Raw genomic sequence first — 16,219 nt, 5'->3', positions numbered from 1 at the left:
TATTCAATGGCTTTTCTTCTTTTAAATTTTTTAAATGTTAGCCGGGCTCTGCGGCCCAGCTTGTAATTCCGTGCTTTGGGAGGCTGAGGTGAGTAGTTTGCCTGATCCTGCGGGTTCAAGACCCACCTGGGAACCTCGGCGGGACGGACCTCATCTCTACAATAAATAAAAAAAAATTAGCCGAGCGTGATAGCACACGCCTGTAGTTCCTGCTACTTGGAAGGCTGAGGCAGGATCGCCAGAGCCCAGCAGGTTGACGCTGGAGTGGCCATGAGTGTGCCACTGCACTCCAGCCTGGGTGACAGTGAGACTCCAACTCAAAAATAAAATAAAATTTTTTAAATGTTAGTAGGTTATATGCAAATATGCCACTTGTTTTTTTTGAGTAGAAGTCTATCATCCAGGCTGGAGTGCGGTGGCACACTCATGGCCACCCCAATGTGGACCTGCTAGGCTCTGGTGATCCTTCCACCTCAGCCTTCCAAGTAGCCGGAACTACAGGTGTGTAGTACCATGCCTGGTCTGGCTAATTTTTATGTATTTATTGTAGAGACGAGTTCTCACCAAGATGCCCGGGGCTGGTGTCCAACTGGCAGGTTCAGGCAATCCAGGCACCTCAGCTTCCCAGTGTTGGATTACAGACATGAACCACCACACCCAGCTAGTAGTTTGATAACTCTATTTGTGTAAAGTTAGTAATAACATCCTATCCTTCACTTTATTTTTTAAACTAAGATTAAGAAGACAAAAAACCTCCCACAGTGGGAGAGGACCCGAGGGGGTTGACCCCACTTTTGATTTGATTTTTAGAGTTGGGAGTCTCACTGTTGCCCAGGCTGGAATGCAATGGCACGCCCACGGCCATCGTATCCTCGACCTGCTGGGCTCAGGCAATCCTTCCACCTCAGCCTTCCAAGTAGCTGGGACTACAGACGTGTACCACTATATCCGGCTAATTTTTTAATTTATTGTAGAGATGAGGTCTCACCAAGTTGCCCAGGCTGGTCTCAATTGAACCCAGGGACTCAGAAAATCTTCTCACTTTAGCCTCCCAAAGTGCAGGGATTATAGGCGTGAGTCACTGTACCTGGCCACTTTTAATTGTAGAGACGAGGTCTTAAACCACGTTGCCCGGGCTGGTCTTGAACCCCTGGACTCAGGCAATCCTCTCACCTTGGCTTCCCAGAGTGCTGGGATTATGGGCTTGAGTCACCATGCCTGGCAAAGTATTTTGTTTTTGAGTCAGGGTATCATTCATCTCCTAGGCTGGAGTGCAGTGGCACGATCACCACTCTCCGCAGTCTCACACCTATGGTCTCAGATGATCCTTTTGCCTCCGTCTCCCGAGTAGCTACAGGCACTTGATGCTACACACAGCTAATTTATTTTTTTGTAGAGATGAGGTCTATGTTGCTTAGGCTTGTGTTGAACTCCTGGCCTCAAGCAATCTTCCTGTCTCAACTTCACAAAGTACTGGGATTACAGGTGAGAATGACTGTGCCCAGCAAGTTTTAATTTCCACTTGTTTGTGAACTTTTCAGTATGTTCATACCCTATAACCCATGAATTTCACCTTCATGTACATGTCCATCAGGTATTTATAACAAAACTACACAAAAAGAGACATACAAGATGTTCATTGTTGGCTATGAATAGCGCCAAAATTTATTTATTTGAGTTGGAATCTCACTCTGTCACCCAGGAGGGAGTGCAGTAGCACACTCATGGCCACCACAGCTTTGACTTGCAGGGCTCAGGTTATCCTTCCACCTCAGCCTTCCAAGTAGTTGGAACCAAGGTGTGTACTACCACGCCCAGCTAAATTTTAAATTCTTATTGTAGAGACGAGGTCTCACCAAGTTACCTAAGCTGGTCTCAAACCCACGAGCCCAGGCAATTCTCTCACTTCCACCTAATAGCACCAAAATTCAAATGATCCAAAAAATGGTTAAATAAGATGAACTGTATTCATGTAATAAAATTCCATACAGCAAGGAAAATAAACTACACTAGGCTGGGCTCAGTGGCTCAGTCTATAATCCCAGCACTTTGGGAGACCGAGGTGAGTGAACTGCCTGAGCCCGTGGATTTGAGACCAGACCCAGCAACTTGGCGAGACCTTGTCTCTACAATAAATAAATAAATAAGAAAAATAAAATCAATTACTCTCCATGATTTTACAAATAAAACACAGTAGTACCTCCTATTACCTGCAACTTAACTTTTCAAGGTCTCAGTTACATGGTTCAGTACAATGAGGTATTCTGAGACCACATTCACAAAGCTTTTATTATAGTATATAGTTATAACTGCTCTATTTTTAGCTATCAGCCTCTTATTGTGCTTAAATTATAAATTAAACTTTATCATATCTAAGTGTAAATAGGAGGAAACAGCATATATAGGATTTGATACCGTCCAAAGTTTCGTCTACCCATTGGAGGCCTTGGAAAGTATCCATATGGATGAGGGACTATTGCATTGAGCAACAGAAGTCACTCCCTCAATACATATTGAACGAAGAGGCAGACTAAATTATGTGATTAGGGTTGTGCCTTTAGTAGTTACTGTAATTTTTTTTTTTTAATTGGAGTCTCACTCTGTTACCCAGACGGGAGTGCAGTGGTATGCCAGGCTCAGTGAGTGCTGGGCTCAGGCGATCCTTCTGCCTTGGCCTTCCAAGTAGTTGAAACCACAAGCGTGCACCACCACGCTCAGCTAATTCTTTGATTTTGTTTTTCTTTTTGAGTCGGAGTCTCACTCAGTCGCCCAGACTGGAGCGCAGTGGTCGCTCCCGGCCACCGCAGCCTCGATCTGCTGGGCTCCAGCGATCCTTCCACCTCAGCCTTCCAAGTAGCTGGAACTACAGGTGCGTGCTACCACGCCCAGCTAATTTTTGATTTATTGTAGAGATGAGGTCTCGCCAAGTTGCCCAGGCGGGTCTCGAACCTGCGGGCTCAAGCAATCCACTCACCTCAGCCTCCCAAAGGCGCAGGATTACAGGCTGAGCCACCAAGCCCAGCTAATTGATATTTTGTAGAGACGAGGTCTCACCAAGTTGTCCAGGCTGGTCTCGAACCCATGAACTTAGGTAATCCTCTTGCCTCTTTTTTCTGAAGCACTGGGATTACAGGCATGCCCAGCTAGGCCCAATAATTAAAAAAGAAAAGAATATTTAATTATGGATGATATGATAGTTTCTGTTCAAAATTCTTTCCTCTTATTCCTCTGAGAACTTCTTGGGTCTTGAGGATGGCAGCTCAGTCTCCCTTCCTCATGGAAAGCTGCCATATCTCACTCTTATCACACTTTTGACTTCTCACTGGCCTAGAGAATTGTCTCAGTTAACATGCTCCAGGAGAGAAACAACGCAGCTGGGTGACTCAGTGCCCACCAAAGTCAAGTACAATGTCAGGAACGTAGTAAGCAAATTGTCTGCACTGGAAGGTAGGCTTTTAGGTGGGCATGGTCGCTCAGCCTGTAATCCCAGCACTTTGGGAGGTGGAGGCGAGAGGATTGCTTGATTTCAGGGTTTCAAGACCAGCCTGGGAAACTAGGCAATGCCTTGTTTCTACAATAAATCAAAAAAACCAGCCTGGCACGGTAGCACTTGCCTGTAGTCCTAGCTACTTGAGAGGCTGAGGCAGAAGGATCACTTGAGCCAGCAGGTGGAGGCTGCCAAGTGGCTGAGTGTGCTACTGCACTCCAGCTTGGGCAACAGAGTGAGACTCCGACTCAAAAATCGCTGGGTCTACCAGATAGGCATGGAGAAGAGCAGAGAGGCTAAGGGAGAGCCCTACCATTGCCATGCCCATTCCCCGCTTTTGCTTTGCTCACAGTACTCATCCATGTCGGCAACCGGCACATTCGCGCTTCTGCTGCCCCGATTCCCATTCAGAGGGCAAACTCTGTGTGTGTGTGGCTGGAGCAGTATGGAGCACTGCAGTGCAAGACTTCCAGGACAGTCGTAGTGCGTTCTGCTCAGCGTAGCCTCCCGGTGCCGTTGTGAGGCTAGCCAGAGCTGAGCAGACAGTCTCTCAGCCCAGCTAGCCTCTGAGCAGACTCTGCTCTCAGGTATCCTAGGGCCTGGACTGGACGGCTCTGCCCCACGAACAGCCTCCCACATGGGTGACGAATGACTTCTGGACAGGGCGCTTTGCTGAGCACCCAATGATGCAGAACACGCTGCACGTGAGGCAGATGAGAGTCACACATCTCAGCCAAAGCGGGGGAAGCAATTTCTATTCCAAAGAGCAAACGAAAGCATGAAAAAGATACCTTGTTCAAATTAATGGTTTTATTTCTACCTTTAACACTAGCAGAGGAGTCCAAAACAGACTGATGTCTATGAGTATCGTTTAAGTGTAACAAAGAAAGAGTTGAACTATGTACATTGAGAAAAGGACTTTTTCATACCAACCTTTTCCTAGCTTACAGCTTCTGAATAGTAGAAACATATATATATTTTTACCAATTTAATTTCGGATGACATAATACAACTTTTATGATCAACCATTTAAATTGTCTTTAAGGACAAAACTTAAATTCTAAAATGGTTGTTGCCATATTTATGAATGGACTGCCTGCATGGTCACCTTCCTCCTGAAGGATTCCATTAGAACCTAACAAAAGAGCATTTCCATAAAGCCCAGAAGGAACTTAATGGCAATAACGTCCAGTCAGAGAGCAGACATCACACATCATCAAGATGAGAGCTGATGTTCCTGCCTGCTTTGACTCCAAGTAGAAAATTATTACTTTCATTCAAACTAACTGGAAGTGAGCCAAGCAGTTAAAAAGTCAGAATGAAGAATAAAACAATTTTCTTTTCACATAGAGGAGGGATACTCCTTCAGCCCCATTTAAAGTGAATTCTGTGCTGAGTCCCTGCTCCTTCAGAATGGCAAACTGAAGGTCAGTTATTGCTAGCAAAGCCAGAAGTGGCCCCTTTTCCCACTTTGAAGATTTTTTACACGAAAAGGCTGTTGGTTTGGCTTGAAGCCCTCTGAGGAAGGAGGAATAAAGAGATGGAGCAGGCTGGCACTGCACGGTCTCTCCCCTATCAGTTACTCCATACCCCGTGCTGCTAGGGGCAGAATGAGCCACCCTGCTGCCTCTGAGAGACCCCAAGGCTACCATACACCTATGGAGTGGCAGAGCAGGGGTCATCTGGGCCCCTGGGGAAGATAAGCCACTGTGTTTCACCAACCAAAAACCCATGGAGCAGTCAAAAACCCAAGAGATCAGAATCCAACTGGGCAGAAGAGCAGCTTCTAAAATAAATGCCACTGGGTGGGCCAAGTTCTTTAAAATGTGGGGCAACAGTGACTTGGGCAAAAGCATGAAGCGAGCAGCTAATAAGGCCACAATTACTGCCACACCCCAGTACCCATGCTTGGGCAGACGTTAAGGGAGTGGGAACTGAGGACTGGAGGGCGTGTGGTGAACGCGAGATGAATCTCATCGGAGGGGAGAGAGGACGCCCAAACACGTGCCTGCGCTGTTTACCTTGCACATCCTGTGCGGGGTGAGGACTCTGGAGCGTGGGTGAGGTTCCTGAGAACAGCTGGCGGACAGAGATGGGCTGGGATGGGCACTGTTCCACAGGCGACATTAAGCCTCTGAGGGGGACACTAACAGGGCTACATCTCCTGGGCTGCAGAAAGCAGGTCAAGAATGGGCTTTATTGCACTTTTTCGTTCTTAGGAAACGGGATTGCCCTGCAGAGGTTCTCTTGATTTGCAGAAATCACTACACATCAACGATAAGGTGCAGGCGGAATCACAGGTGGCCTCTGACTCTTAAGGGAAAAAGTAGTTCAGTAATTGGTCTTTCCAGGGCCTCAAGTGGCCTCTCTTGCACTTGGAATCCTCGAGCTGGGTGGACTGTGTCTGGCTTGGTCAATGTGTGGCAGGCAGACTGGATGACTGGCAGACACTTCATATGAAATGTGCCTGGGAGAGCTGGGGCAAACTTTCCAAACAGGAAACATTTCTTGGCAAACATGTAGGTTCTGGAAACAAACTGGAACCGCGATTTTCAATTCCAATGTGCCTGACTTCCTCCCACTCCAAAACCGGACCACCCCAGAGGAGCAAAAACGTAGAGCCTGGCCTGGGAGGGCCCTGGGTCCAGCTCCACAGTATCAAACTAGAGATAACAAAAGGATCTAAGAGGGGATTTGGAACAAAAGAGTAGTTTACACATCAGATGTTGGTTTCATTGAGCTCAGGAAAATTGAGGCAGATACCATGTGGAGAATCCAGCCAGGCTCTCTGTCCATCTGTCTCTCCTGAGCAGCTGGGTACACTTCATATATAAATGGGGTGGTACCGTTTGTGGTTGATTTTTTTCCTACAAGTTGGGCAAGTGTTAGCATTCTTAAGGGAATCACGGAGGCACTGGCTACAGAAGACGTGGCCACATTCTGTAGAAACAATAAGACGTCCATTCTGCACAATCTAGAAGATATTAAAAAGAAGAGCCTTCAAATTTACCCTTGTTCTAAAGCAGCGGTGGTCCCCAAAGAATCCCACCCGTGTCCATCCCTGAGATGACCAGTGAGAGGGAAGGAAGGGCTGCAGCAGGAGAGCAGGGAGGTTAACGGTACCTGCTGTGCCACTTCAGTAAGACAAGTACCGGTGGTCTGGGATGGAGAACGGGAGGCAAGAACCAAAGTCCCTCCCAACAGTAGCAGCCCAAGAGGGTTAAGAGGAAGCCCATCAACACCAGTTGCTTCTGCTTAGAGCCAGGAGACACAAAAGGCTGATGCACTTGCATGGGAAAGCTCAAGGGTAGACTGGTTGAAGGAGAAGGCTGCAGAGCCCTAAAAAAATGGGCACATTTTCCCTTCACACAAAGTTCTGCAATAGGATATGACCCAGGCATGACTGCAGGTAGGGCTGTCAAATCCCACCTAAGAAGATCCTGTCTCATCTAATTCATTCACTGAAGCAGTTCAGAAATCAGAAGCAGGGAAAATATAGCTTGGTTTACTTACCTCTGAATATCCATCCATGCAGATCGGACAACTGACAGTACCTAAGGGCCTAAGATCACAGTGCTTCACATCAGTTTCTCAGCTATCCCAAACATTTGATTATATCTTGTAAGTACTTCATATAAACAACACATGTCCCCTACAAGAGTCCCTCCCTGGCCTCCTTTGATTCTGCCTCAGCATAGACATCCAGGAGACTTTCAAGAAAGCAGACTGCCCCAAGGGCATGTGGCAGGGTGACCATGGAAAAGAGGAGGGGAGACATGAGAGACTGGAACAAGGAAAGGTACAGACAACTGAGTTGCCCTGCTCTCCTCCCACTCTCCACCCTGTGTTCACTCAGAGGGACCCTCAGGATCCCTGTTGAGGCTGGAGATATGCCTGCCACCCCTCAAGCATTTCTGCTATAGGAGATTGGGGCCACCAGGCCTGGCACACCTTAGTCAAGTTGGGAATGGCCAAGCTCCACTCTAGATCTGGTTCTAACTGCGTCCAGCTGGCTAGGAAGATGGTTGGCCAAGTTCTTCGAGAGCCAAGGCCGCATAGATTTGCTAAGGCCTCCTACCCCAGCAAAGCAGCAGCAGAATGGGGGGCACGTTGGTACCTGAGTCCTGTGGCTCCCTCATCCCTTGCGTTTCTGGGAGTGTGGGTGGTCACATACACGTCTCTGTCCCTGGACAATTCCTCATCGTCACTGCTCACCACACAGCTGTCCGCAAGGTCCTGGCGCAGCCTCCGAGCATTCCTCCTTGGCCTCCTCCTTTCTAAGGCGAAAGGTTGGATTTTCAGGCTTAAGGCTCCCTGCTCTCACCACCTCACCAGCCCACCCCAATGCTTCTTCTGTTGCAGGAAACCCCCAGGGAGAAACTATCGCCACGCCCAGCTACACCCCAGAAGGTGCTATCCAGGAGCAGTCTAAAGTGGTTAGCCTTCTCCAAAATCCGGTAGGTCCCAAAGCAGGACTGCAGCTCGGTGCTCAGCAACAAGGGTGAAGTTTCTTCAGCAGGTACAAGGGACTGATTGTGCAGGTCTGAACACAGTATTTTAAGAGGATCTTCCTGCCCGGAGCTCTCCAACCCCTTGGGGACAGTCTGACAAGGCCTGCAGCGCCGTAGCCCTCACCCATGCCAGCTCTCTCTCCAAACCCGATGAAAACACTCACCATCAACAATCTTTTAAAAAGAGAGAAAAAAAGAGAGAGACACACAATCAGTTTGACTTCAGTGATAAAATGAAAGCATTTCTTGCTTCTAATGAGGAATACTCTCTGCAGAATCCTCGGCTAAGCAGCAGAGTCCCCACACACCCCTAGAGGCTCCAGCTCACTCTCTCTCCTGGGTTAATGAAGGCCCTTTCCAGGTCACTCTGCCTCCCTGAGGCTGATGTGCAGCGCCTCATCCCGCTGAATACTTGGTGTCTCTGTGAACACTGAGTACAGCTACACCACGTACTGGCTGCACAACTGGGGATGTTACTGTCTGGGTGCTGCAGCTTCCTCTTCGGAAAACCAAAGGCACTGGCGTCCATACCTTGTCAAGCTGTTGTGAGGACTATGTGAGACAACAAACACTCAACACAGCACAAGGGGCGTGGTTCTCAGTAAATGCTGCCCATGCCCATTCCCACATGTGCTCTTGGTACTAATGGGGTCAATGCAGATCCCTAACAAAGACGGAGCCTTTGTCTGGAGGAGGGTTTGCAGCGTTCAATACATTACTGCAGATAAACAAACAAAAGCACAGACTGATGAGTATGGCACACACCAAGAATTGCAATCAATTTAGTCCTGTGTTCTTGAGGCCTACAAAAAGTTATTGAGAACTTGACAAATCTCTCACCTGTTGTCTCAGAACTTCCATTCAGACAATTTCTGCTACTATACTTTCAAAATTGGTCTCTTCTACCTTCTGGCTTGAGTTACCACACTTACCCATCTATGGGATGGCCAGTAACATACCCTTTCTCTCTTGCTCAGCATGCAGGAGGAACTTCAGGAAAACTCTCACCACAAAAGTCCTGCTGCTCACCTGATTTCAGCTGCCTCATGGCACAATGTCCTGCCCTGCGGTGACAGGAAAGTCTAAGCTTCTATTCTAATTTCCTTGCAGCAGGAATTCTGGATATAAACTAAGTTCTCACAATCACACTCATGCTACCGGCAGAGCAAGATAGTGGGGGTCAACTTCAACTGCTGTGGGGGGTCGCTGCTGGCACAGTTAGAATTATCGAGAGGCAGTTCCAGGCAGAGGCTATAATGTCTTAAGCCCAGGTCCCTCCTCCCTATAAAGGGGCTACAATAGTGTCTACTTGAACCCAAACATATTAGTGTGGGGAATGGTTTCCATCTCCAGACCTTCTGCTTGGAGCAGACACAGCAGCTCCCCAACTGGATCCATGCTGTGGGGCCAAGAGTCATTCCTAGAGACCTAGCCTGGAGGCTGCTCTTCCAGGAGTTTCAATGCCATATAAGTAATTCCTTCCATATGCTAAAATTCATTTAAGCTTAAGAATAACAAGTAGATTTTGTTTCCCATACTAAACTCTACAGATACAAATAGCCATTCTACCTAGGAAAAACGTAGGTCTGAGTATAAATACCTTTATTTTGTAGATGAGAATATAACCTACACACACATATACTGAAAGCATTTCCTCTTCCTCCCAGCGGGGACTATAGAGGGTGACAATGGAAATCTGGGGACAGCCAGTCAACCTAATCACCAGGATCATGCTTACTAGGACTGGCATAAGGTATTGTCCACATGAAATCTAGAAAAGGAGGAACCCAGACAGGGAGGCTCTGGTTAGTAGTGCTTGTCCTTGGGGAAAGCCCTGAATTTAGCTGAAAGCAGAAGCAAATTCTGCTGTGACAGAAATGAATCCAGCTTTCTAGAGCCCCACCCACCCAAGATGGACCACTGATGTTCCCTAACAATTGGGGTGTGGGAACTGGGTCTCTATAGACTCCTATGAGTCTACCAGCTTGTTCTGGGCAGTACAAACTTAAGGCCTGTCCCGAACACTGAGTCACCAAGTCCATGTGCTCCATAGTCCCAAGGCCCAGGAGGCTGCAGGCATACAGCAGATGCTCCACATATAACTGGGTAAATAAAAACATTACTATAACATTTTTTTTTTGAGTTGGAGCCTCACTCCGTTGCCCAGACTGGAGTGCAGTGGCACGCTCCGGGCTACCGCAAACTCGACCTGCCGGGCTCCAGTGATCCTTCCGCCTCAGCCTTCCAAGTAGCTGGAACTATAGGCGTGCACTACCACGTCTGGCTAGTTTTTGATTTACTATAGAGATGAAGTCTCACCAAGTTGCCTAGGCGGGTCTTGAACCCGCAGGTTCAGGCAATCCACTCACCTCGGCCTCCCAAAGCGCTGGGATTACAGGCTGAACCACCAAGCCTGGCTTACTATAACATTAATAAGGGTACCTGATGCCGAACTAGGTGAAGTGAGAACCAATGGAAGGCCCAAACTTCACCTGCACAATGACCACTTATGTACCTAACCCTGAATTGTACCCCACATCTTTATTTTTATTTATTTATTATTATTTTTTTAAGTTGGAGTCTCACTCTGTCACCCAGACTGGAGTGCAGCGCTGCTCCCGGCCACTGCAGCCTCGACCTGCTGGACTCTGGCAATCCTTCCGCCTCAGCCTTCCAAGTAGCTGGAACTACAGGCGGGCGCGCTACCACGCCTGGCTAATTTTTGATTTATTGTAGAGATGAGGTCTTGCCAAGTTGCCCAGGCGGGTCTCGAACCCGTGGGCTCAGGCAACCCACTCACCTCAGCCTCCCAAAGCACGGGATTATAGGCTGAGCCACCGAGCCCGGCTACCCCACATCTTTAAAATAAATTAATTAGTGGCCAGAGAGCCTCCCATACTGGTGATGATTCTGACTGTCCCCATCTTCAACGAGAGAAAAAACAGCTCAGAGATGAAGCTTCTTCCTCAAAGGTTGGTATAAAAATGGTACCACAGCTCCAAGCACTTTCTGTGTCCCTGCGTCACCTCCTAGTTGATGGGCAGCATACAGTATTTATCACTGGTGTTCCATTCAGCCCAACAGCTGAACACATCAAAATCTGGAATCTCTATAGGTAGCACAGTGCTTGCCTGGCATAGAAGCAGGACGCAGAGGGAAAGAGTATCAAGGCTTCATAAATGTCTACCTAAAGAGCTGACAGATAGAGAGGTGTAACACAAGCTCTGGGGCATCCAATCTGTTTGAGAACCCTTTTTTTTTTATTTTATTTTATTATTTTGAGTCGGAGTCTCACTCTGTTGCCCAGGCTGGAGTGCAGTGGCATGCTCACTACCACTGTGGCCTCAAACTGCTGGGCTCAGATGATCCTTCTGCCTTAGCCTTCTAAGTAGCTAGAACCACAGGTACACACCACCAAGTCCACTTAATTTTTCTGATTTATTGTAGAGACCAGGTCTTGTCAAGCTGCCCAGACTGGTCTCGAACCTGTGGGCTCAGACAATCCTCTTGCCTCCGCCTTCCAAAGTGCTGGGATTACAGGCATGAGAGGTCTTTAAAAGAAGTAAAAAACTGGTCAGACATGGTGGCTCATGCCTGTAATCCCAGCACTTTGGAAGGCGGAAGTGAGAGGATTGCCTGAGTCCAGGGGCTCCAGGCCAGCCTAGGCAATCCTGGAGAGATGAGACCTTGTCTCTACAATAAATTAAAAAATTATTTGTTCCTGGATTTTGGCACCCCCCCCAAAAAAAAATTAGCTGGGCGTTGTGGCACGCAGCTGCAGTTCCAGTTACTCAGAAAACTGAGGTGGGGATGGGCGTGGTGGCTCAAGTCTATAATCCCAGCACTTTGGGAGGCCGAAGGAAGAGGATTGCCTGAGTTCAGGGGTTCGAGACCAGCCTGGGCAACTTGCCAAGACCTGTTGATTATGCAGGTACCCTTGTTGATGAGGTATGCCCCTCCCTCCCCTAGCAGTTTCTCTCAACTGCCAATCCCATCCCCCTTCCCCGACAGTTTCCCACTATTGTCAATCCCTTTCTTACAGTATTATAATTGTTCAAGATGTGCTTAAGAGTGAGAACATGTGGTACTCTGTTCTGTTTCTGTGATAGATCACTGAGTATGATCAACTCTAAGTCCATCCAAGTTTGCTGTGAAGTCCATATGTTTGCCCCTCTTTATGGCTGATTAAATTCCATTGTGGGCCAGGCTCGGTGGCTCAGCCGGTAATCCTAGTACTTTGGGAGGCCAAGACGAGTGGACTGTCTGAGCCCATGGGTTCGAGACCAGTCTGGGCAACTTGGTGAGACCTCATCTCTACAATAAAATAAATATAGCCGGCATGGGTGTGCGCACCTATAGTTCCAGCTACTTGGAAGGCTGAGGCAGAGGATCAGTGGAGCCCAGAAGGTCGCCGCTGGAGTGGCCACGAGCGTGCATTCCACTGCACTCCAGCCTGAGCAAAGGAGTAAGACTTCAACTAAAATTAAAAAATTCCATTGTGTATATGTACCACATTTTTTAATCCAGTTCATCTTTGATGGGCAACAAGGTTGGTTCCATGTTTTTGCTATTGTGACTAGAGCTGCAACAAACGTACGTGTGCAGGTATCTTTTTTGTAGAATGATTTGAGTTCCTCTAGATATACTCCCAATAGGGAAATTGCTGAGTCATATAGGTCAATTTCTAGTTCTTTCAGAAATCGCCATACTGTCTTTCAAAAAGGTTGCACTAGTTTGCATTCCCATCAGCAATGTAGAAGTGTTAAGGCTACTCTTTATATCCAGTAGTTGCATATATCATGCAGTTACTGATTACTATTATTTGCAGCAATGGCAGGACTGACCTCAGATTGTGTGTACAACTGTTTTTCTAATGCTTGGATATACCTGGGTTCTGCTTTCTTCACATATAATTAGGCTGTTTCCTTCATCCCAACAATGTGCTTTCATGTCTTTTACTACTCCCAAACACAGAGATAGATAGGACTGTCAAGGTCTCTATCAAGATGGTCCTTTCAGCAGACAGCAGACAGTAGCTGCTGTCCTGCCTATTGTGCTCTTCACAACATATCTTCAGTTTAATAAATCTACTTCTCTTTTCTTTTTTTTTTTGAGTTGGAGTCTCACTCTGTCGCCCAGACTGGAGTGCAGTGGCCGCTCCCGGCCACTGTAGCCTCGACCTGCTGGGCTCTGGCGATCTTTCCACCTCAGCCTTCCAAGTAGCTGGAACTACAGGCGCGTGCTACCATGCCCGGCCAATTTTTTGATGTATTGTAGAGATGAGGTCTCGCCAAGTTGCCCAAGCGGGTCTCGAACCCGCAGGCTCAAGCAATCCACTCACCTCAGCCTTCCAAGGCACGGGATTGCAAGCTGAGCCACCGAGCCTGGCTCCAACCTAACTTTAAAAGAGACGATCTTTTAAAAAAAAAAAAAAAAATTTCTTTTTTTTGAGTTGGAGTCCCACTCAGTCGCCCAGGCTGGAGTGCAGTGGCACACTCACGAATACCCTAGCGCCAACTTGCTGGGCTCTGGTGATCCTTCTGCCTCAGGCTTCCAAGTAGCCAGAACTATAGGCACACGCTACCATGCCCAGTTAATTTTTTTATTTATTGCAGAGGCAAAGCTCGCGAAGGTGCCTGGACTAGTCTCGAACCTGCAGGCTCAGGCAATCCTCTCACCTCGGCCTCCCAAAGTGCTGGGATTACAGGCTGAGCAACTGAGCTCAGTCTTAAAATTTAATTAAAGAAAAGGTCTAAGTAAATTATCATTTTCTTTGTTTTTTTTAAAAGATAACTTTTTATTATAAAATTGTGGGGTACAGTTAAGGGGTAGGTATACAAATGTGCATTATTCAGGCACCCTTGTTAATTAGGGGTGTCTCCCCATCCCCAGACAGATATTGACTACCGTTAGTCCCACCTCCGTTCCCCTCCCTACCCCCTCATATTTTCCCACCACTGTCAGTCCTTTTTTTAAAGTATTATGGTAGATGTTCAAGGTCCACTATATAAGTGAGAACATGTGATACTCAGATCTTTTTTTCTGTGAGAACTCAGTATTATAGACTCTCATCCCATCCAGGTTGCTGTGAAATTCATGACTATGTCCTTTTTTTTTGAGTTGGAGTCTTACTCTGTCGCCCAGACTGGAGTGCAATAGCCACTCCCGGCCCTGGCAGCCTCGACCTGCTGGGCTCTGATGATTCTTCCACCTCAGCCTTCCAAGCAGCTGGAACTACAGGCGCACACTACCATGCTCGGCTAATTTTTGATTTATTGTAGAGATGAGGTCTCGCCAAGTTGCCCAGGCGGGTCTCAAACCCGTGGGCTCAGGCAATCCACTCATCTCAGCCTCCCAAAGGCGCGGGATTACAGGCTGAGCCACCGAGCCCGGCTCGACTTTGTTCTTTTTTATGGGTGCGTAGTATTCCATTCTGTATATGTACCACATTTTTAAAATCCAGTCCTCTTTTGATGGACACCATGGCTGGTTCCACGTTCTTGCTATTGTGAACAATGCTGCGATAAACATTCGTGTGCAGGTATCTTTTCTGATAGTGATTTGAGTTCTTCAGGGTTTATTCCCAGTAGGGGGACTGCAGGGTCATACGGGAGGTCGGTATTTAGAGCTTTTAGGAATCGCCACACTGCTTTCCACAGAGGTTGCACTAGTTTGTACTCCCACCAACAGTGTAGAAGTGTTCCCTTTTCCCCACACCCTCTCCAGCAACTGTTATTTTTTGAGTTATTGATAACGGCCATTCTGACTGGAGTTAGGTGGTATCTCAGTGTGGTTTTGATTTGCATCTCCTTGATGATTAGTGAGGCTGAACATTTCTTCATGTGTCTGTTGGCTGCTCGGATGTCTTCCTTTGAGTAGTGTCTGTTCATATTTTTTGCCCACTTTATAATGGGGTTGTTTGTTTTTTTTTTCAGTACATTTGAATTCCTTATAGATCCATGATGTTAAGGACCTGGAGTTGGCTAAATTATCATTTTCAATTACCTCTCCCTCAAAGACTCAATTTTTTTTTTTTAAGTTGGAGTCGCACTCTGTCACCCAGACTGCAGTGCAATGGCTGCTCCCGGCCACCGTAGCCCTGACCTGCTGGGCTCTGGCAATCCTTCCACCTCAGCCTTCTAAGTAGCTAGAACTACAAGCACGCGCTACCACGCCCAGCTAATTTTTTATTTATTGTAGAGATGAGGTCTCGTCAAGTTGCCCAGGCGGGTCTCGAACCCGCGGGCTCAGGCAATCCACTCACCTCAGCCTCCCAAAAGTGCTGGGATTACAGGCTGAGCCACCGAGCCCGGCCAGACTCAATTTTTTAAAGAGAAAAGTCAGTGTGTTTTCCACCACTGCCAGTGCAAAGATTGGCATACTGCAAATGCTTATGAAAGATGACCTGAAATTCAAATTCACCTAATATACCAGGTAAGAAAGCAAGAAGAATGGAAAACATAAATAGAGATTTCTAGTAAATGACAGGCTACTTAATTTGACAAGACCTTGTCCCTACAATAAATCAATAAATTGGTCAGGCGAGGTGGCGGGCACCTGGAAGACTGAGGCAGCCGTAAGTGTGCCACTACATTCCACCTGGGCAACAGAGTGATACTCTAACTCAGAAAAAAAGAAAGGAAAAAAGAAAAGAAACAAGATAAGCTAGGCACGGTGGCTTAAGTCTGTAATCCCAACACTTTGGGAGGCCAAGGGAAGAGGATTACCTGAGCCCAGGAGTTCGAGACCAACCTGGGCAACTTGGTGAGACCTCGTCTCTACAATAAATAAATTAGCCAGGCGTGGTAATGTGCACCGATAGTTTTGGCTCCTTGGAAGGCTGAAGTGGAATGATAGCCTGAACCCAGCAGGTCAATGTTGGGATGGCCGTGAGCATGCCACTGCACTCCAGCCTGGGCAGCAAATTGAGACTCCAACTCAAAAGAAAAAAAAGAAAAAACCCACAAGATAAAATACATACACCACGCATATTTATATAAACAAAGAGGTAGCCGGGCTCGGTGGCTCAGCATGTCATCCCGCACCTTTGGGAGGCTGAGGTGAGTGGATTGCCTGAGCCCAAGGGTTTGAGACCCGCCTGGGCAGCAAGACCTCATCTCTACAATAATAAAAAAAAAAAATTCAGCCGGGCGTGGTAGCGTGCGCCTGTAATTCCAGCTACTCGGAAGGGTGAGGCGGAATGATCGCTGGAGCCCAGCAG

The 16,219-nt window shown here is 47.4% G+C and overlaps 1 protein-coding gene across 1 annotated transcript in view; it reads right to left on the bottom strand.

The window, feature by feature from the left end:
* Window positions 1–4,275: 4,275 nt before the first annotated feature.
* The window catches only part of RNF4 (ring finger protein 4), a 43,866-nt gene continuing 31,922 nt past the window's right edge, over window positions 4,276–16,219 (bottom strand). Inside the window, exons 5-8 of the mRNA XM_008058980.1 lie at window positions 8,163–8,172; window positions 7,605–7,764; window positions 7,001–7,049; window positions 4,276–6,461 (exon numbers count right to left, since the gene is read on the bottom strand). Coding sequence (XP_008057171.1) covers window positions 6,312–6,461; window positions 7,001–7,049; window positions 7,605–7,764; window positions 8,163–8,172 — 369 coding nt within the window. The 3' untranslated portion in view covers window positions 4,276–6,311. The remainder of the gene's footprint in view (window positions 6,462–7,000; window positions 7,050–7,604; window positions 7,765–8,162; window positions 8,173–16,219) is intronic.

This window comes from Carlito syrichta, unplaced genomic scaffold (assembly GCF_000164805.1).
Source record: "Carlito syrichta isolate Samal-C Ts95f unplaced genomic scaffold, Tarsius_syrichta-2.0.1 Scaffold90626, whole genome shotgun sequence".
Taxonomy (NCBI): Eukaryota; Metazoa; Chordata; class Mammalia; order Primates; family Tarsiidae; genus Carlito; species Carlito syrichta.
The sequence above is the reverse complement of the archived record's forward strand: the minus strand, read 5'-3'. Positions and strand labels throughout refer to the sequence as shown.